Source organism: Miscanthus floridulus, chromosome 2, assembly GCF_019320115.1.
Source record: "Miscanthus floridulus cultivar M001 chromosome 2, ASM1932011v1, whole genome shotgun sequence".
NCBI lineage: Eukaryota > Viridiplantae > Streptophyta > Magnoliopsida > Poales > Poaceae > Miscanthus > Miscanthus floridulus.
This window is the reverse complement of record NC_089581.1, coordinates 179,953,623-179,975,862: the sequence shown is the minus strand read 5'-3', so window position 1 is coordinate 179,975,862 and position 22,240 is coordinate 179,953,623. Positions and strand designations below refer to the sequence as shown.

At 44.8% G+C, this 22,240-nt stretch overlaps 2 protein-coding genes across 3 annotated transcripts; both read left to right on the top strand.

Annotated features, from left to right (window-relative positions):
• The first annotated feature begins 3,132 nt into the window (after positions 1-3,132).
• LOC136535919 (actin-depolymerizing factor 7-like) lies at positions 3,133-6,807 on the top strand. Of its 2 annotated transcripts, none has more exons than XM_066528363.1 (3): positions 3,133-3,670; positions 5,725-5,990; positions 6,156-6,807. In XM_066528363.1, the coding sequence occupies exons 1-3, from the start codon at positions 3,668-3,670 to the stop codon at positions 6,304-6,306; spliced, it is 420 nt and encodes a 139-aa protein (XP_066384460.1). In that variant the 5' UTR covers positions 3,133-3,667; the 3' UTR covers positions 6,307-6,807. The 2 variants fall into 2 exon arrangements, with proteins under 2 accessions (XP_066384460.1, XP_066384461.1); XM_066528364.1 differs by having other exon boundaries at positions 5,665-5,990.
• A 6,188-nt stretch (positions 6,808-12,995) lies between these two features.
• On the top strand, positions 12,996-21,028 carry LOC136535918 (uncharacterized). Its single transcript, XM_066528362.1, has 21 exons — positions 12,996-13,073; positions 13,197-13,277; positions 13,385-13,746; positions 13,954-14,176; positions 14,286-14,357; positions 14,457-14,655; positions 14,754-14,817; positions 15,231-15,659; positions 15,775-15,859; positions 15,958-16,017; positions 16,114-16,166; positions 16,337-16,476; positions 18,564-18,663; positions 18,757-18,814; positions 18,902-18,955; positions 19,041-19,259; positions 19,350-19,408; positions 19,529-19,588; positions 19,812-19,905; positions 20,305-20,445; positions 20,600-21,028. The coding sequence occupies exons 3-21, from the start codon at positions 13,553-13,555 to the stop codon at positions 20,672-20,674; spliced, it is 2,379 nt and encodes a 792-aa protein (XP_066384459.1). The 5' UTR covers positions 12,996-13,073; positions 13,197-13,277; positions 13,385-13,552; the 3' UTR covers positions 20,675-21,028.
• Positions 21,029-22,240: the final 1,212 nt, after the last annotated feature.

The following is a 22,240-nucleotide window of genomic DNA, read 5'->3' as shown; positions in this document are numbered from 1 at the left end:
GGATCTCAAAATTTTAGCCAAGTCTGAGATTTACAATGTTGATGATGGTTGACATTTCGCGTTCTCGGATTTTTGTTAAACAACTCAAGTTGAGCCAAATATAAAAGTTGGAGTTTACATCTTGGAGAAGGACATACAAAAGGTTGGGATCAGTTTGACCATGTTTGGACCAAGTAATTGGAGCACAAGCATAGCGAAGCTTAACCCTTGTTTAGTCGCTGACACTATCAACTTGGGGCTTAATTAGCCGCTAATGAAGAGCTCTAATGGCCAGGCATCCTTAATGAGTTTTGTAGATCATCAGGTGGGCTTCAACTTTGCTTTTGGGCCCAAGGTCCAAATCGGCCCGTAGCCGGCCCAATTCGGCTCCCACCTTGCCCACTTCACCGCACGCCATGTGCTCGACGCAATGTCGACGTGGCCACCGTCCTCGCTCATCCTCTGAGCCTCCTCCATCCCAGGCAAGCCCTGGAGCATTCTAAGCCTCCTTTATTTTTACAAATATCACTTGAGTCATTTATGTTTAATGCATTAGGTTATAGGAGTTGATTGGAACCACTTGATGTATAGAACTACCTTGTTATATCTTGAACCTTATGTAGGTCTAGAATCAAATATATGCTTATCCATACTTAGATCGGTATAAGTTGGGTGATTTTCTGTCACCTGCGAGATATATGTGGATATCGGAGCACGGTTGGCTATATTTGCTATCGTGGAAAAGAACCATGGGGTAATATAACTGGAGGTCGGACGGAGTCTATGCATAGGTTGACTCATGTGATTCCGTCTGTGCCGATTAAGGACCGTACCATTGTTGGAACTTCTGTCGAGATTGAACGCATGCCTCTCACTTAGCTGGCCGGATAACTCATTTCGATCGCAAAGCCGAGTAGCTCAACTCAGGTCGGGCCCCGTTCTGTAAGAGTGCGCACTCTGGATGGTAGTAAAGATATGCGGGGAGCCAGACATGAGCCCAAGGGTAGGCCGGGCCTGAACGTCTTGGCAGCTGGTTGTCCCTGGTTGTGCGGCGCTGATCGAACCCACGAATTTGACCTGAGTTATACCAAAGGTGACCTAAGACTACCTTGACGCAGATATGTTTGGGTTTGTGTTAGGAATAAATTCTCATCTTGTTGAAATCGATTCGAATCGTCGTCTCTCCCGGATAGTGAGAAACTTGACTAGCTCCAGCATCGTAGTAATTGAATTATGGAATATGATGGTTATGATGAACATGGAATTATTACACCGACTATGGTTACTATTGCATGTTACTAAATGATATACCACATGTTTGGCACAGGTTAGTTGCTAATCTAGAGATGAATAACTATATTTAACTTGATGACCGAATTATAAAATGTATAGCTGAATTAGTGGCTTTTTATGCAAAATATTGTCAAGCTAGCTCCACCTATAAAGCCTTGCATGATCCTTGGTGTCATTTTATTTTTTGTTTATGATGGGTAAGTCTAGCTGAGTACATTCGAGTACTCAGGGTTTGTCCCACCATGTTGCAGGTGAAGATCTCGTCCTGCTAAAGATGATGGCTAACCGTCGGTGGGCTCGGTGACTCTATATTTATTTCTCATCTATATGCTTTTATCAGAGGATATCACTTATGCTAGCATTGTATTTGGAACTTATATTAATGTAATCATTTAAAAGCTATGTTGTTTTTTCCTTAACCGGTTTTGAAACCTAAACTTGTACTATTATTTGTGAACTCATTTGTAATATTATTTCCGCTGCAACTCTATGTATGTGATGTGTATTTGCTTAATCATGCGATCTTGGTTGTGATGTTGATTTACCGAGGTCCTTCGTGACACTCGGCGGACTACAGGGTTTATATAAGTGAAAGTATACGCGCGTCAATATGTTAAACGAAGACAGCCGTATTTGATCTTGTATAAATTGGACGGTTCTGTCACAAGCCTAACCACTCTCTCTGATACAAATACAGAAAAGGTAAACAACACTTGATTGTTTTAGCATGTGACTCATTTTTTCCACTATTCAACGAACACGTAGCTTTTCCTCCTTGCTGGAGGTTCAAAGGTCATAGGTGCTTGTTGGAGTTTGGTAGCGAGCTTAGAAGAGACTATGAAAATGAGAGGGTGAAAAGCTGGCCTAGTGGTGGTGGCAAGCATATGGAGGTGCATTGATGACGCTGGTCAAGAGACGGAGGAGGCTGGTTGGGCCAAGGGTAGAGCTATTGCTATGAACAAGTTAGTGTCTACGATGAGGGAGGTGGTATTGAGCCGCTAAAGCCGAGCGTGGAGCTATTGTGTGACTGGTTGAGAGAAGAAGACATGGTCGAGATAAAATTAGAGGTTGAAACACGACGGTTTAAAAGTTGTGCATACGAAGCTTCACAGGGACGCGTTTGTTCAGCGGAGAGTAAAACTGTGACTTGGACGTACCGTACCGTCTGAGGAGTTCATGATATTTTAGCATTGGCTCGTAGTACCACATGATATGAGTTTTTTTGGACAATGTTGGCATGGTCCAAACACGAGGGGCATGTTCTGAACGGACCTAAAGGATAGAGACATTTTCTGAGGACTTGCTCGTGGCTTGCTGCTCTTCCTCTCCTGTCATGTAATGTTACTCGTCTCTATATAGCATTTTGATTTTTTGCTCGTGGCATTGTAATGTTACCTCGTAAAGTCACCAGCATTTTGATTTTTGCTCATCAAAAATCAGTGGAGCTGAGCCATCCTTTCTTGCCGGAGCGTCGCCGTCCATCGAAATTGGTAGCTTCTGCTGAGAAAGGGATGCACCGACGAACCATCATGGTGCCACGGAATGATGGAATCGACTGAAAAATGATTTTTTTAGCGTCTGCTCCCGCACATTCTGCGACCAGAAAGCCCCGTTCGCCTTATCCCATATCCGACTCGTTCAGCTTCTTTTTTTAACCAGAAAAATATTTTTTTCTCACAGCATTTCAGTCAGAACCGTGTTTTTCGGCCGATTTCAGAGATTCAAGAAACGGAACGAGGCCAAAGAATCTCACGGTCCTATAAAAAAAAGAATGGCATGGTGGCCTGTCCGGCGTCTGTATCCGAGCTGGCGAGACAGCATTGCGTTTGGATACAACCTTTCTGTATGGAAATTAGCAGTGCCAGTTGCACATTCCCTCGGTCCCTCCCACGATTTGTTCAGCACTTCGCCTATCTAAACTACACGCTGTTGAAACATTCATAGGCCGGGCCATGAGGGGCGAGAAGCTTAAGCTAGACCAAAGGCCACGGCCCCTCTTCGTTCAGGGCGTCCGGATCCGGTAAGCAGCTGATAATGCTCAGCGGGCGTACGGAACAATCGGCTGCTGCAGCTTGTTAGCCACCTAGCGTGAACGATTTGTTCAGGATAAACCAACAGATGAAGGAAGCGAGGGTTGCGGACATGGTAGAGAGGCGTGGAAGCAAAAGGTGAGCACGGTGACGGGCAAACAACGAGCAAGGGGAGGGGGCACAGTCACGATCAGAAGGCGCAGGCGTGGCAAATAACCCCACACGTGCCGCACCACCACCTCAGCACCGCACCGTGCCGTGTTTCCTTCTCGGCTTCTCCCCCACACCCCGCCTCTCCGCCGTGTCCTCCCCGCACATTTTTTTCTCCTCGCACCGCCGCCGGCAGCTTCTCTTCCTCTTCCGAGATGGTACGCCCGCCGCCTCCCTCTCCGCTCCCCCCTTCCTCCTGTTTATTTGCTTTTTTCGCTTTTCTGGTCCGTCCAGCATTAATTTGGTGGTGTTGCGAGTTGGATTTCCCGGTCGAACTAACTTGTGTTCACCGGAAAGTTACGGGAGCGATTTGCCTGTGCGTGAAGGATGCACTTCTTGGCTTTTTGAGCGTTTTTGTCAGAGGATCGTGGAATGTTCAGACTGCATCGTGGAATGTTCAGACTGCCGCTACTTTTGGGGAAATCGGTGCTGCCGATTTCTCTAGGCTTTTACATGCTATTAAAAAGTTTATAATTACATATAAGCTATTAAAAAAGTTAAGCTTCCATAAGTGCTATCGTTCTGAACTTATTTACTCTCTAAGCCATTCCATCTATGTTCTGTTTGTTTTTTACCTTTTGGCAACTCTTACATATAGGTCCGATCAGTATAAACGTCCAAAATACCCTTCTCTTGTTCAATCCTCTTGCTTCTTTCTCTCTCTGTCTAGTGGAGCCAAACTATCCGTGACCCGGCTCAACCTTCCTCCTTGCCGCGAGCCAGCCTCGGGTCGCGCCGATGCCGGGGTGGAGCTCGCTCCCCCACGCCCGCACCGGGGCGAAACTCGCTCGCCCGCGCTCGTGCTCGCGGTGGCCGGGCAGAGCTCCTCCGCACGTGCGCCCGTGGCGGCCAGGCAGAGCTTGCCTACGCCCGCGCCCGCGGGCGGCCGGGGCGAAGCTGCCCTCCACGCGCACCCGTGGCGGCTGGGGCGGAGCTCCCCCCTGAGCGTGCTCGCGGCGGCCGGTCTTGGCGAGAAGGTCGTCGATGATGGAGAAGATGACGAGCTCGGCCTCGGCACGGGAGGACTTGAGGTCACACGACGGCGGGATGTAGTGCTACACATACGACAGGCACGTCTCCTCCCCGAGCCCGGACCGCTCCAGCAGCCACTTTCTCCCCCACTTCCACCGTTGGTGCCGCCGCTACTGCCACCGCCACTGCCACTGCCACTAGGAACAGGCGTCGGCGACGCGCGTCTGCCCCGCTAGAGCAGGGGAAGGGGAAACCTCGCCAGGGCAAGGCCCCAAGGGCCCGCCGCACAAGCCCGTCCCTAGAAATGCGGAGCGCGGCTGCGACCGAAGTGAGGCCGGGATGGATCCGTTTAGCTGGTTGAACGAAACATTGAACTGTTGCAGCGGCGGTAGCTTCACATTTGAAATCTCGCCGGAAAAGCGATTATTCTCAAGGAGGAGGACCCTGAGGTGCGTGAGGTTGCCGAGCTCCGACGAGATGGGCCTCGACAAGTCGTTCCCGCCGAGCGAGAGCCTGACGAGCCCCGGGAGCACGAGAATCGCCTGCGGGAACCCGCTCGACAGCCTGTTCCCGTTGAGGAAGACGTTCCGAAGCGCGACGGCGGAGGCGAGGTCGGCCGAGAGCGCTTCGGAGAGCCCATTGAGGCGGAGGCTGAGCGTGTGGAGCGCCGTCAAGTTCCCTAGCGTCCCCGCGGCGACCGCCCCCCGAGAGCGTCGCCCCAGGGAGCTGCAACACCGCCACGCGCCCGTTCTCGCAGGAGACCCCCATCTACGAGCACGCGTCCGCGGCGTCCGAGGCGTTCCACCCAGGCGCCGCCCCACGGCGTCACGGAACGCCAAGAGCGCCCGCGCGTCGCTCGCGAGGTCGTCGGCCCCTGCCCGCGCCGCCAGCGCCGCGACGAGGAGCAGGAGCACGAGGAGCGTGGAATGGAGGCGCAAGAGAAAGAGAGAGAAAGAGAAAGTTTAGAACGATGGACGGAATGGTCATTTCACCTGTCTGTTTGACACTGTTAAATAGAAAAACGAACAGAATGGTTCGAAGAGCAGAGAAGTTTAGAACGATGATATTCGTGAGAGCTTAACTTTTTTTAATGATTTGTGCGTAATTTCAAACTTTTTTAATGACAAGGGTAAAAGCCTCCGATTTCTTTGGCAAACGTCTGATTCCTCTTTGCACATAGGGTGTTCGACGGAATGAAACAGTGTGCGTCGGTATTAATCTCCGGCGTGTCTGGGTGTAGGCCAACGCGGCGTCCGGGATGGCCGTAGACGACGACTGCAAGCGCAAGTTCCTGGAGCTCAAGGCTAAGCGCACCTACCGCTTCGTCGTCTTCAAGATCGAGGAGAAGCAGAAGCAGGTCGTCATGGACAAGCTCAGCGAGCCCAACCTCACCTACGACGACTTCGCCGCCACCCTCCCCGCCGACGAGTGCAGGTACTGCGTCTACGACTTCGACTTCGTCACCGAGGAGGGGTGCCAGAAGAGCAAGATCTTCTTCATCGCATGGTAAGTCATCGGTGTTGCACTGTTATGAATAATAATCCAGGTTTCTGCATCGGCACCGCATTCATTTCCCATGCATCATTCTGAATCTGGCTCAGCAAATTAAACCATGTGGTGGTGGTGGTGTTTGTTGTTCTTTTGCCTATGTGATGTGATGCGAATCCGAAGGTCCCCGGACACGGCAAAGATTAGGAGCAAGATGTTGTATGCGAGCTCCAAGGAGAGGTTCAAGAGGGAGCTTGATGGCATCCAGGTGGAGTTGCAGGAAACGGATCCCACTGAGATGGGCATTGATGTCATCAGGGGCCGTGCTAATTGAGTGTCCGGGATCGGATACTGTCTACTGACTCTGTTTAGCTTAGCACCTGCCACCAAAGTTTCAGCCTGTCCATCTGCGTTGTGTTGCTCAGTAGTCAGAGTCTCCTAGCTCGATGTCTCCAAGCTGATGACATGCAAGTGTGCAGGTGTGGGACTTTGGAACAGCCTGCTTATGTGAATGCAGTGGAAGCTTGGGCCCGTTCGCTTAAGATTATCAGCAAGAATCAGCTCTATTTTTCAGCCTTAGAAAATGTTTTTCTCTCACAACAAATTAGTCCTACAAATCAGCCGCAGCAGCAATAAGTCCTGCCGAACAGGGCCTTGACTGGCATCATGCCATCGCCATGTTCGCTTGAACTTAGTTTGAACAACTTTTTTAGCTATAGAACAGTGTTTTCCTCTCACAACATTTTAGCATAAGTATCAGCATAAACCAAATTTCAGCATTAGCAAACAGGTGTCTTTCTGATCTTTCTGTCGTCGTATATGCACATGTTAACGATGCGTTGTCACTGTATCTATCCCTTTGGTTCTATAATGGAACTGATTATCTCCTGGCAACTAAACTGATTTCCCATATTTTGTTTCTTGTCGATTGCATGCATAGACGTGATGAGCTTCTTTCTAGCATTGCAAATATTTTAGGTCTGACATGTCGTCTCGCTCATAGATTCTCAACAGAGGTACTCCCTCCGTCTTCTCAAAATAAGTGACGTTTTTTACTTTCAGAGATCTTATTTGATTGTTTGTCTTATTTAATTTTTTATGTAAATTATAAAATAAATAAATTGTTATTAAAGTATATCTATGATAAAATAAGTCATAAAAATAGACAATATTTATAAAATTTTTTTGAATAGGATAAACGGTTAAACAAGATGTAAAGTAAAAAACGCCACTTATTTTGAGACGGATGTAGTATTTTTATTGCTTAGCACAAGACAAGCTTTTGCAAAGTTACTTCGTCTGTGAGTTATTTGATTTTGCCTTTCACTATTTTTTTTTTTTTTGAAAACATGCCTTTCACGATGATGGCCAATAGCTATACAGCAATTCATGTTCGACGACTGTATAACAATCAACTTTCCCATCCATTCCGTCCCAAAAGGTGAACAACCGATTGGTACGGTTTTTGCTCGGGTAAGTAGCAGAGCTATCCATTTAACACGGCTCTGATTTGTTGCTACGGTGCACGGACGGAGGTGCCGGTGAAGCAAACATGATGAGTTAATTAGCTGCTAATTAGTGTCTATTTGGCACGGCTTCTCTAGGTCCTCCTCCCAAGGAATCCGAGTTACGGGAAGGAGCTGCAAATTATAGCTCCTCTATATATAAAAAAAACAGCTCGGGCTCCTCTTTTATATACAAAAACGGCTCCAAGAATCTAACTTGTCATTCTTTGCGATCGGCCTCGATGAGCATGGGCACTAGGCTATGAAGAGCCAAATCGGTCTTAGGACCCGCTAAGTTTGTCACAAAACAACCAACAATATTCAGTTGCACCACTAAGAGTCTCGCCTTTGATGATAGCATTTTGTTGCTTCGCTAAGATCTCACATGGAATCATGGTGTTATCGCAAAAGATGACCACACACAGTAGCACTAGGTCGTGTAGACAGTATATCGCAAAGATGTAAGCACCAGATGAACCGGCAGTGCTGGAATTGCGAGTGTCGGACAATCAGCATTGTAGCTGAAGCTCGCAGATGCATGCAGGGGATGGTCCGGTGGTGGTTGGACAATGGACATAAGTGTCGGATTGTCTGGTGCTTGGCGTCGAACTGTGTGATATGTCGATTTCCGTTGCGGCTACCTAGGAACACCTCTCGGGAAGGATCGGCCGGGGAGACACACCTATGGTTGTTCCAGGATCAGCAAGGCCACCTAGAGCGCCCACAAACTCCATTGGAAAGCTTGTAGAACAACAAATTAGGGTTTGAAGAAGATTAGGACAAAATGAGAGTAAAAAGTAAAGACAAAAAACAATTCATTGGTCAATTAGATACCCCAATTGGTCGTGACCTTTTTATATTTATGGGTGGAAGGTCTATCTGGAAAGTAGAGTTTCAATACATCACGAGTGCCCCAAAACAAACATGAAAAGTGAGTCTTTCTCGAACTCCTTTTGAAGATAGTCTGGCGCCATCTGACATGCACACATCGGATAATCCATGCTTTGCATTTTGGGCATATTTGGTTCGCACCCTGCTAGGCAGGCCCTAGGCGTCCTAAATCTGATGTCTGGGAGCGCTGCCTGGGCCAAGCAGATTCCGCGGGGAACAAACTAAACAGGCCCTTTGTACCGCTAGTCAGCTTTGGGTGTGAACGTATAACCCTTTTTTCGGCAATCGGAACCAAAATTATCTAATGATAATTAATTGGTAATGACTTAAACATAGTCGACCAGTTTTTTTGATGTAGCGCACGTGTCTCTTCGACTCTTACCACACACGGCTCCTTCTTCCACCTCGCGCCCAACGCGGCGTCTTCTTCCTCCCCACGCGGCTCCTCCCTCTCTCCCCTTTGGCGGCGGCGGCGAGTTCCAACGGCGGGGCACTGGCGCCGGCGAGGTAGGCCTCCTCCTCCTCCTAGATCTACGAGTTAGGGTTCTGATGTGATCTCCCTCTCATCTTCGGCAACTCCGACGAGCTTAGAAGGGAAGGTTTGGGGAAGGAAGGCCGGCCAGGCGGTGGGATGGCAGGAGGGCGGTTCAAGGGCCCTAGCGGTGGTGGAGGCGGCTAGGGCTGGTCGGGGTGGGGGGGCTCTATGGCCATGGCGGAGCTCCGGCGAGAAGGGGCAGGGGGTGGGGGAAGGCGGCCTCTGCGGGTGCGCTAGGGTTCGCCGGAGCGCGTCGCGGCGGGGTGGTGGCAGCGGCGGGGGCGAGGGCCACCATAGAGGAGGAGGGGCGCCGAAGTGGAAGTGGGTGGAGGAGAGAGAGCCGCTGGCGCCGAAGAAGGCAGTGGCCGTGCGAGAAGCATAAAAAACGGTTAGTTGTTTCTTAGAAGTGTCCTAATTTATTAACAAATCATCGGGCAACAAATATTTGATGCCAAAATCGCATAGTACTAAAAAAAATGTAGAATCAAATTCACATGGAAAAAATAGCCTTTTTTCTACCCCACCCTATAATACACCAGTTAAAATAAATCTACAGCCACACAATAAATGCCTGCTCCAAAGTCATAACCTATGCTACATCCATACTCATGAATACACCTAGAAAATATAACACCATCAAAACGGATGCATCAGATTATCTCTTAACTATTCTCTCTCATTACTCATCCAAATCCGACGGCTCATGTTTAGTGTGTCTGCCTCCATCACCCTCCCGTGGACCTGTCACGCGCATGCGCCTGCAGGTCAGGCTCACATTGATTTCGGTTTCTCGGTTCGATTTGTTTCTCCCAAGCAACTCGTCTTCCTCTTCGATCTCGAGCGAGCGAGCGCGTCTGGTCTCCAGCGATGGCGAGCCTCTACCTCGGCCCTGGCAGCGGGCACTGCCCCGACCGCGACGCGTGGGCGCGCGGGAGACCGAGGCGAGCGGCGACGAGTACGGCCGGCTGCCGCGCTCGACGGGGGAATCCCATGGCTGCGGCGGCGGCGGGCGCTCCCTGCTCCGGCGGGTGCAACTCCGGTCGGCCGTGACACAACTCTAGTCCGGCCCTCCCTTCCTGGCGGCACGAGCGCAACATCCGCGAAGCCCACGAGGTCTACGCCCGGCACGTGCGCGAGACCGGCACGCCGTGGTCACGAGATCCAGAAAGCCATCTCGTACCTCCTGCAGTTACGAGTAGCGGATTGGCTGCTTCTCTACTTTCTTTTTTCTTCGAGAAAGCTCCAATTTAATCCTTCCTAATTTTGATCCGTGCTCATGGTCCTCGGCCCCATCCGTTCGATTGTCCGTCGATCTGCAGCCATGCCATCTCCGTCGATCTGTAGAGCGAGCGCGAGCTCCGCTGCTGCCACGCCCTCCCTCTCTGGCCGGTGGCAGGGCAACATGTGCAGCAGGCTGGAGTGGCCACCTCTCCCTCGAGCTATCGCGCAACATGGTGGCCGGGCGGCCGGCGGCCTCATCCAGGCGAACGGGAGCATGCCGGAGAAGACAAGGAAGAGAGAAGTGAATGACATGTGGGCCATGTATGACATGTAGGTCCACAGCTTTTGCAAAAGCCATAGCAGTTGTTCAACCAAACGGTCTTCTGCTTTTCCACAACTGCTTTTTCAAAGCTCACAATAGTTTTTTCTAAAAGTCATAGCTCAACTAAACAGGGCCTTAATACAATGTGCCTTGATCAAAAAATAACATTTCACTTTATAAGCTCTGCATCCTTTGAAGCGAAATGTCAACTTCTATTTGCTTTTTTTAACTCTGTGCTGGATTTTGTAGATCCAAATTGCAAGGGATGCCTAGAATACGCTATACTGATTTATACTAATAATTATAATTTAGACATAGATTAATTAAGCAAATATAGTTGTATATGGAATATATTTGTCTATTTATTGTTAGGTATATAAGGGACATACTTATATAATGCATTTCTATTATAGAAAAGTGAGTTGAAGAGTGTGTTATAAGTTAGAGAGTAGAGTATAATTATAACATAGTGATCTATAGAATTCATTTTATCTTCCACCCTATGAATTTGAGAGTGTGAGCTTGAGAAAGCTATGAAATATCAAATTTCAAGCCAAATAGCCTAATCCATTAAGTAGATTTCAATTCCTCCACAATAAAAGAATCTAAACGGCCCCTAAAACAAATTTGCAGATGGTTTTGCTTACTCTATCCCATCATTCAGGTTCTTATTCTATCAATTTCATTTCCCTGCCGTGGAGTTGGACTGTGGGAGCACAATGAAAGACTCTCCTATCTGAATGCTATGTTGGTGGCTCAAAATAGTACAGTGTTATGCTCCATTAGTTTCTAATGTCTAGAAATATTCAAAGTTCTTATTGTTGGTCATCATGCAAAAACTAAAACTTCTTTTTATTTTTACATTGTAATTTATTATGCTGACTTACCTGACCCCTTTAATGTTCTGTTACATTTCTTCTGGTGCAGTCATGCATGTGGCCACTGATTTGTGCAAGCAAAGGAAATGTAATTATTTTTAGGCCACCTCTTTATCCTTCTTCTATAGTCAGCATATTAAAATGCTGACAATTTTCATAGATAGAGCCCTAGCCATTAATTGATTGGTGTTATTTGTCACCTCTTTCATCATGCAAAAAGTTGAACTTCTTTTTTTTTACATTATAATTTATTATTATGCTGACTTAGCTGACCCTTTAATGTTCTGTAACATATCTTCTGGCGCAGTCATGCATGTGGCCACTGAAGGTCTGTTTGGAACGCAGGAATTTCATAAGAATCACACAGGAATTTCACAGGAATCAGTTCAATTTCACAGGAAAAACGCAGGAATGAGGAAAAAATCCCGCATTTCAAACAGGCCCTGATTTGTGGAAGCAAAGGAAAGGTAAGTATTTCTAGGCCATCGTCTCATGATTTTATTGACATAGAGTTTGTCTCTTTCAGTGACATAATAATTTGCTTCATACAAAAGTACTTTGTCCATACCAGAAAAAAACAGAAAATAGACACATAGAGCCAAAATTAACACATGATGCTTAATGATTTATTGAGGCCCTTTCATAGTTTGATGTCATCTCAAAAATATCTAATGTATCCACTTGCTATGTGTGTGCTACGTTACACTGTTGCCCTATACACTTCAAATGACTACTGTGATACATGTGGCTGATGGCGGCGTGGCTGGAAGACCAGGGTGAGGAAGAACGCGGTCGTGGCCACCTAGCAGCCGCCTGGGTGAGGCTGCGGCAAGCCAGCGACTGGCTGGCATGGCAGAGTGAGGCGCTTCGCGGCTCTGGCAAGGCTGAGTGGGGGCGCCCGCGGGGCCCCCACGGCGGTTGGTGGTCTCTCATCCCGTGGTGGCGGCGGCTGTCCCAGGTGAAACATGTGTATGTATGAATGTAGCCGTAGCGTTAGCACGAGCAATAAACAAGTGTATGTTTGACTTACTAGGCTTTGTTATGCATAAGTGTTTTTCGGATTATATACATGGTCATACAATTACGTGAAACTTAAACTATGAAGAAAAATATCATCGTTTCGTTGTTGTTATGTGCATCCCTGAAAAAAAGCCGTTGCGTTAGCACGGACACTATACTAGTAAGCTATAAGTTCTCTGTATAGAAGAAGTAAACTCTTCCCGCGTTTTATAAAAATAAAGGTAAAATCATGAAGCTAAATAATTAAATATACAATAAAATTATACTTTAAAATAGGGTTAAGAAATACAAGAGCCTATTTTCTCCCCGCCCCCCCTATTTTGATGTACTTTTAATCCACCCGCTTGGGGGTGGGTGGGGGAGGGGGAGGGAAGAACTAACCTTTTTCTTGCTATGGTCGACGTCCCCAACCTCTGTCCTCCTCGTCCTCTTTTCTACTCAATATAGGAGAGCCCACGTTTCTGTTCTTACGCTGAATGTCTGGTAAAAATAGTACTCGAAACATCGGTCGTTTACAGATTTCATATTAGACCTACATTTATAGACATAGATGGATCCATTTATCATCCACCAGTCCATCTTTTGAGTTTCATTTTTGCAATTTTTTCTCTCTAGCCGCCGCCGTTCTCCACTCTGTCGCCGCCGCCAACCTCGGTCCTCTTTTCTATCACATCAACGCAGAAGCACCAGGGTGATCGTTCTACTACGTCGGGCGCGAATATCACTTGCGTTAGGGATCTACTGCCATTCTTGTTCCACACTTACGTTTCGGCGAAAAAAAATGTGAAGAATTCTGGGCTTCTGGCCACCCGAACATCGCCGCTTCTTTTAATTGCTCCGCTCCGCGCGCAGGCCAGGCTCGAGGGATTCGTCACAGACGGCGGCTTCGCCTGCGCCTGCCCCACCTCCGCCTGCTGCGGCTACCGCGGCAAGGTCAGTCTGCTCGATCACATTCATATGTCCATCTGTTTCGGAACACTTCGCCGGTTCTGTGGTTTTTGCGCGGAAATTCTAAGGCTTTTCTTCTCCGCGCCGCGCAGGTGCTGTCGGCGCGGCAGTTCGAGAAGCACGCGGGGGCGTAGTCGAAGAACCAGAACGGTCACATTCTCCTCCTCAACGGCAAGTCGCTCTACGACCTGTTCCACGAGCTCAGGGACGTGCCCGCCGAGGCGTTCGCGGAGAAGTTCCGGGCGGCCGCCGGGGTACCCATGCCTGTGCCCGCCGCCGAAGCCTCGTCTGCGCCGCAGGGGCAGCAAGCGGGCGCGCCCGCGAGCTGGGAACCCAACGGGGTTCAGGTTGACGGCGTGACGGCGGAGCCCCCTTCGCCCCCTGCGCCTGGACGGGGAGACGTGGTGAGGCTGACCGAGGAGGAGAAGGCCAGCTTGTGTCTGCTTGGTTCGAAGTGAGCGATTCCACTGATCGATTTTGTTATGGCAACTATCTATTCGATGGTGTAATTTCGTAGCGAAGGGTTAGACCTTCACTGGGACTCGGGGACATGTGTTCAATCATAAACTGGCAGAATCAGACAAGTATTTATGCAATTATCCCTATTAGTACTCGTTGCAGGTTTATTCCAGTCTGAGTCCCTTCTGCTTCTGTTTTTAAGCAGGGAAAGCAGTTCCACGACTGAGTCGGACACTATGTGCGGCGTTGAAGGGCCTGCGGCAGAACAGATCAAAGACGAAACAGGTGGTGACCCTGTGATGCATGATGTTAAAGTGCGAGTGACAGAAACGAAGTATCAGCTAGACAGTGACCTTAGAGATGTTAGAGGATTGCTGTCCACTGGACTTCTTGAAGGTTTCAGTGTGACCTACAGGAAGGTTGAGGTGTGTGTTGTTCCTGCTGGCATTAGGATTGTTGATTCAGTAAACTGATCGAAACCTACGGTTTTATATCTCAAGAACAACATTTATGCTTCATTTTGATTATCTTTAGGTGGAGAACGTTGGACGGATAAATGGACAGGGTTATTCTTGTGGCTGCCCACAGTGTAATTACAGTAGTAATGTAAGCTTTCTGGTACTGCTTGTGTTGCATCAATGATAAGTTCTACGCCTCTTTGTAAATTGTCTGATACCTGACCTCATGATGCCTGATAAATTTTAGATTATGAATGCATGCGAGTTTGAGGCGCATTCTGGTCAGTCATCCAACAACCAGAATGATCACATCTTCTTGGATACTGGGATTTCTCTATTCAGGGTGTTGAAAGCACTAAAACCTTGTAAGCTTAACATGCTTGGGGATTTCATTGAAGAAAAGATTGGTTTCACTCCTAATTGGGATGAGTATAACAAGTGGAAAGGTATTTTAGCTAGCACCTAAGGATTTATTGGTTTTGTGTGTTGCTCAGAATGTGCTAATTTTTCCCCTGTCCCATCTTCCATCTTGTTGATCATTTAGCTTCGTTTCAAAAGAGGAAAGATTATTTAGATGCTGTGGCTTCAGATGGTTATTCGACTCAGAGGTAGGTTGCATTGCAAAATTTCAATAAGACTTAAGTTCAGATTTATAAATACCTATATGCCGTGCCGTGTTATTTCAAGACCTATTTATGTTCCTATTTTCTATATATGCATCCATAGTTTTACCTACTATTGTTTTGGGGTTTCAGCTTCTGTATATGCTAGGTAAGCTCATAAACCTTGCAAGGGATGGCTTGAGCTAGTGGGATGCATTTTCAGTGAGAATTGATTCTTAACTTTGAACTGACCATCCCTATCCTTGCTAATTTATTTTTCTATCTCTTAACTGTTTTAGCAAACCTTTTCTCCATTTCGATGAAGTGTACTACCAATTTGCAGTCAATTACATTTTACATTTAAATGATCATAATGCTCCTCATGCTAACTTCACCTTGCTGTGAAACCCCACTACTAGTTCACGGGGGTTGGCTGCGGGGGAGATGATTTATAGTTTGAGAAACTACTTGAAAGAATCTGCCAGCAATACCATCTCAAACCTTAACTGGAGTGTATCTAAAAGGCGGTCTGGGAGACTGTTTAGACAAGGAGGCAGTGAGACTTCAACTCCAACCTTTAGTGGAAGCCCAGGCAAAGGGGTTTCTGGTCTCTCTATTGGCACCTCAGAGAAGAAAGGCACTGAAGAAACTCGCAGTGAGAACACACGAGGCCCTCTCAGCATCGATGGTGTTAAGTCTGATTCAACAGTACCTACTGCAGTAAGCCCTAACTACTGTAAACATGATTCCACAAATTTAGGGCTTTCTTTATCAAGTCCAGTAACAATCGCGCAAGGGCCACTCCCAAACTGCAGCATAGACTCAAAGTCAAAAGAATCAAAAACAAGGTAAAAGATTAAGTCTTTTGTATGTAACATTTAAAGGGATCTTTCTGCAAAAGCTGGTGAAAGGTGTTCTTTTACATGGCATTTTGAAATGATACACAACCTACCTTTTCCTCAGGGATACCACTCTGCATCCACTGCTTTTCAAGGAGGGTGGCCTTGCAGATAATACTTTGTTGACTTACAAGTTGAAGAGTGGAGAGGTGCTCTGGATATTTATGTGAACTATATTGGCCCCTTTTTCCGCAATCACCTGAATCTGTAGCACTCTTAAGAGGACTCATGCTTCACTGTTTTTTAGGCTCTAAAGCAAGGGTATAAGCGGGGAACAGGTATCATCTGTAACTGTTGCAGTCAAGAGGTACAAAACTAAGCAATCAGTGAATTTTGTTTCTTAGGGTCTAATTATTCTGCATGAGGACCAGTTGATGTTTTTGCTGTTCTCATTCGACTCCAGTTTACTCCTTCACACTTTGAAGAACATGCTGGCATGGGGAGAAGACGGCAACCGTAAGCACCACCATTTTTGGGAAGAAATTGTGCCTATGTGAACTTTATGACTCATAGAAGAGCTATAAGTTCAAAATGGCATTCAATTAACTTTTTGTAATAATCTAGACCTAAAAAAAGAGTTCTTGGGTGTTTAAGTTCATCTAAGTGGTGAAAACTTTATGTTTCAGGTATCACAACATTTATACATCAGAAGGATTAACACTTCATAAGCTAGCTCTGCAACTGCAAGATCATTTGAATTCAAATGGATTTGACAATGCTAGTGTTTCCAGCTTCAGTTACTACCCTAACCTTACTTCTTCATCAGGTAACTTAATGGGTATTGTGTAATGCGTACTCTGAGGTTCATTGTAATAACCAATAGCTTATTTAGGTTTGTGTCTATTTCATTAAATTACCCAGTGCAGATTATTCGGTTTGCTGCATGTTTAGCAGCTATGCCTGCACCCTTTGTGAATGCTCAGGCATATATTGGTTGATGTCTTTGTGTTGGTCTGTTTAAAAGAGAGTATCCTGCTGCAATGATGTACCATCAGTTCACCTTGTTGGAAGATGACTCTGTAGATTCCTTCCTTGTTTTTAAGGAATAAATTATTTGAGAGTTACATTCTATCTAATGACAAAGTAAAAAAAGAGGTGTGTGTGTGTGTGTGGGGGGGGGGGGGGGGGGGGGGGGTGCATTTAAGTGTCTGCGGTCTTTGTGAATGCTAAGACCATACCAGACTTATCTTTGCCCCTTCCTGTTAACTTGCCCGAACCAGCCAAACTTTTGGAAATATTAATTATTGCCAGTTGTCATAACGAATTTCTTTCAAATGTCTGATTACTGCAGTATTAAGCTCGGTTTGTTGGGTTTTGTTCAACTTTTGTTATAGATAGATATTTATGTCTCTAACCATTCCAGTCGATGGTTTTGTGGCCTGGATCGTTGGGTTAACTAGAAGGATACCCCACGCGTTGCTGCTTGACTCTCTTAGAAATAAAATAGTTGTATATATGAGTTAAATCATCTACATGTTCTTACATCCATTCTTATCAAAATTGGTTGCATTAAGAGGTTGGAAGTTAGTGGAACATGGCTTTTAGTGGGAGACGATGTGGATAGTTAGTGGAAGATGATGTGGATGGCTTTGCATGTTGAGATGGAACATGTAGTGGGGATTAGCTTTATAAGAGATATAGATTTGAGGAATTGGACTGTTTTAGGACTATGAGGTTGATACTTGATGCCTTACGTAGATGGAACTTTAAGCATGGAGGCACTGCTGGTGTTCACATGTTGAACTATTTGCACTGAGCACTTGCCATTCCTAAAGGATGGAAGGGTAATAAGGTAATCCCCTCATGGAAGTTTTTCAAGGCAAGACATTAACTTGTGAGCAAAAAGTTCTGCAAAGGTCAGGGCATGGTACACACTACACAACAATCACACTTTACGAGGAGAATAGTATCTTTCTGCTAGATTCCCTCCTGCGGATTGGAAAGGTTGTATATCCTTACTCACAGGGCCTTTTGTCTAAGGAAAATACTTCTAGAGAGAAAAGGATGATGTGTAGTGACTACTGACTAAGCAGTGCTCCTGCGGCATCTTACCTGGCCATAGTGTTGAAGTGAAGGAGTTGTTGAACAGTGAAACTTTTTGGGATGGTGATGTGGTCTTCAAGCGAGGGCTCTCATATTCTTGGTGGATTTACTACTACCATCCTTCATTTGTTTTGCTTCACTACTACCATTCTTGCTGTACCCAGAGCTTGCAAAGTCATCTATTACTGTCTTGAGATGGATACGATATTGCTGTATATTGTTTGTTCTAGAGGGCGTTTTATCTGTAAAAAGATTTAAAGTTTTTTTTGGTTCAAATGAAGTTTCTTTCCCCCCCCGCAATCATCGGTACCTCCTATCCTGGCTTCACAAAACGTTTTTTTTGTTTTTTACTTAATTGGTTTGATACAGTCTTGTCACTAAATCTACTAAGTTGTATTATGACTTATGAGCCCTAATTTGTTCCTTACCATCTTTGTTTTTTCGCACTTGCATGAATGCACTGGTGATCTACTGTGTATAAATGATTCCTTCAATTTTCTGTTCTTGTGTGTTCAAAGTGTATAGTCAACTTGGTTTATGTACCTTCTGCAGATACAGTATTTTTCCAATATCTTTATAAGTGAGCAGAGTAATTATGCTTGGACTTCACACTGCCCTATGAAAAGAACTGACTTGGCCTAGTCAGTAGCCCTTTTTTGTTTCTTTGGTCACATATAGATTTTTATTTGAAGGCTATGTTATTTAGATCTGATTATATTACCTTTAGGCAATGAGGGAATGATTGTTGAGCTTTATGTTTGCAAATAATTTTGAGCCTCTCGTTGTGCCAATTGGTTCCTTTTATTACAGGTTGTGGCAGAGAACCTTCTACTACCAGTGGACCTATTGTTCCCCTGAAACGGACTTTACAAGAAAGAGTGGTTGAAACAGAGAATTGCTATTTCTGTGGGTAAGATACTACTAATAAATATTTTTTATCTATAGATTAATAGGATCAGGTGAGCTCCTTTATATGAAAATTTGCATCTTTACATAATGTCAGGTATGGCCACACAACCATTGGAAATATCGATCCAGACACGATTATCTTCTGTAACCAGGTCCGTTCTGCTTAATGCTTATGCCCAACGTATTGCCTTTGATAGATTGCTGGCTTGTGAATTATGCCTTCTTGTTACTATTTGCAGTGCGAGAGACCATGCCATGTGAAATGTTACAACAATAGAGTTGTAAAAAAGAAGGTCTGTGACCTTTTCACTTATATGGGCGAAAGAAAGGCCTGCCATTGTGAATGATACATCTGAATGATTAAACTGAACATTTCAGGTGCCTCTGGAAATTTTGAAAGAATACGTGTGTTTTCGCTTCTTGTGCTGCCAAGAATGTCAATCGCTTCGTGACCGTCTAGAAGAAGGATTGGAAAACAGTGAAGAGATTGCCTTCCTTAGACGGATAAGATCCAATATTTGTTGGCGGCTTTTAAGTGGAATGGACTCAAGTAGGGATGTCAAACTCTACATGCCTCAGGTCATTGATATCTTCAAAGTAAGTTGTTCATTCGCTTATAAATTTTGCATCTGCCTGTCAGTTGCTTCTTGGCTGCTATAGTCTCACCTTGATCTCTGTACTTCATAGGATGCATTTGTGGAATCTACTGATGAGCACAGTGACATCTTCTCAGATATGGTTAATTGGTATGTTCTTTCTTATTTTGCCAACTCTTAAGTCATGTATGAGTGGGTTCATTGATTTACCTGTAGTGTTTTTTTTTCATAGATTGAAGTATGTAAACAATCTAAACTTCATTGTTGCAGCAAAAATGGAGACCAAGAGAAGGATTTTCGAGGAATGTATTGTGCACTGTTAACTGCAAGGTGGTTCTTTTCCGTGCCATGCCTTTCATTATTATGCCATTTTGTTCTTCTGGTCTTCATAGTTACGCCTCTATTATGCCTTCAATACTTGCATTTTTATGGTTCTGCGTGCAAACTTTACAAAAAGAGCACACATAAACTGCAGATTTTAGTGTCCTCTGAGTATAATTTTTTTTGTTGCTGGTATTCTTACTTTTCTTGTCCTATTTTGATTTTATTGCAGCACGCATGTTGTGTCTGCTGCGATTCTGAAAGTGCGCATGGAACAAATTGCAGAACTGGTCCTTATTGCCACTCGTAGAGAGTGCAGAAAAAAGGTGGAATTGAACTTGAACCAGACACTCCATAGCTGATATTGTCGAGTACCTCATGTAATATGATTCTTCATGTCCCACTCCTAAAAAAAAGAAAGCAATGCATAACTAGAGAATGTCGATGAGTCACTGACTACATTTTTTTTTCAAAAAGAAAATGATTTGGAATATATTTAGTCATCAAGCATTAATTGTATCAGCAGATATTTTGGGTGCTGTTGCACTTTATGTTAATTCTCCATCCTTATATCTGATCCCTGGGTCCCTTCACCTACCCGTATGGGAGTCCAATTTTTTTAAGGACCGGCATGCGATAATGTCGTTTTGTTTTGATAATTCCGAATGAAACCATTTCAGCTACTTCTACGATTGAGTCTTATTGTTTGGCATTTCTTTGTGCAGGGTTACTTCATACTTCTCCTAAAGTCAATCGAGGCAAATTTGAGAGCCTGGAATATAAGCCTTCTTACTGCGCCTGTTGACCCTGAAATGGCGCAAATCTGGTCAGAGAAGCTCGGGTTCACCATTTTGTCAGCTGAAGAGGTAACCACATTATCTGTCGCATATTCTTATGTTTCATTAAATGGTGAAGTTATTTGATTAAATTTTTGAACCAAGACTAACCGAATATTACAAATTATTTCCTTTGTTCGGCTAATACTAACAGTATTACGCTCACTTGTTGTTCTGTTCACAGAAGGAGTCAATGCTGGAGTCGCACCCCTTGGTGATGTTCAAGAACCTAGTCTTGGTGCAGAAATCACTTGCTTGAGCAAATCTAATCTGTGTTTGCTTATACTACTTCAGAAATGGAAACCTAGTTTGTAATGTATGGAAGAGAATTTACCTTTGTACATAATGTGGTTTAGTCTAGGAGATGATTCAGGGCATAACCTTTCTAGAGACGAGACAGTACGGATATGAGTTTGTTTATTTTTCTTATATTAGATACTCCTATGTAGAGTCTAGATGTGTACTCGGTGTGTTGTTAGTTTTGCGTGTGCAGGGCGTCATTTGCCATACAGCTTGGTGCGTGTGACTGCAGTCTGCAGCAGGTGTTCTCACCTGTATAATCGAGTGATCACACGTGCTTATTATAACAATGTAAGGCGGTCCGACACGTACTTTTTATACGCACGCTCCCACCATAATGATCCATTTTTATGCCTGGTCGTTTACGATGGGTACGAGCTTGCAGTTAGTAACGTTTCTATACATTTATATGCATCAATGCGTATATCAGCATATGTAGTATGCCCTCTATTTTAAATTATAAGTTATTCTAACTTTTTTGAAAGTAAAACCATTTTAACTTTGATCAAATTTATATAATAAAATAATACTCCCTCCATCCCAAATTGTAAATCATTCCAAGAATCTTGAAGAGTCAAAGCATCTCAAGTTTGACCAAGTTTATATAATAAGATAATAACATTTATGATACCAACTAAGTAACAATAGATTCTTTGTTAATTATATTTTTATAGTATACCTATTTGATGTCATAAATCTTTGTAATTTTTTTTATAATTTCGGTCAAACTTGAGAAGATTTGACTCTCCAAGATTCTTGGAATGACTTACAATTTGGGATGGAGGGAGTAATATTTATGATATAAAATGTATCATTAGATTCTTCATTAATTATATTTTTATAGTATATCTATTCGATGTCAAAAATCTTTGTGATTGTGGTCAAACTTAAGATGTTCTGACTCTAGAAAAAGTTAGAATAACTCATGATTTAGGACGGAGGGAGTAGCTCTTTAGAAGAGCTCGTCTCGACATTGTGTCATTACAAGCCAAGTTTATCTAAAATTGAACTAAAAGTTCCAAAGATTTTGTTCTAGTCGGTGCCGGTTCTAGGATTCTGAGGGCCCTCTGGCGAACTCGTCGCGACGACCCCTCTAGATCATGCATAAAATCTTATATAATTACAAACTTCATATTCTCAGGCACAACACTACTTGAAGATGAAAAACTTATTTATAGCACATTTTTGTGATTGAATAAACTGATCCTCTTGTCTTTTTCGTGTTCTTTTCTCGGTCCCCCAACAAATGTTTCATAGATAACATTCTAAATTCTAACACCTAAATTAGAAGAAAAATATGACTATATGAGTACAAAGTACTAGAAGTCTAAAATAATATATAAATAATTAATTTGGATTAAAAAATGAACAAAAAAATACCTAGGGCCTGGACATGAATTGAAACAACTGATCGGTGATCGCATTTCGCAAGAAGGCAAGAACCAAGATGTCGTCGTCGTGGAGCCCTACCTGGTCGCCGCCGTCGTGCGCCGTTCTTCGGCAGTCCAGCTCTCCGCGAGTCCGT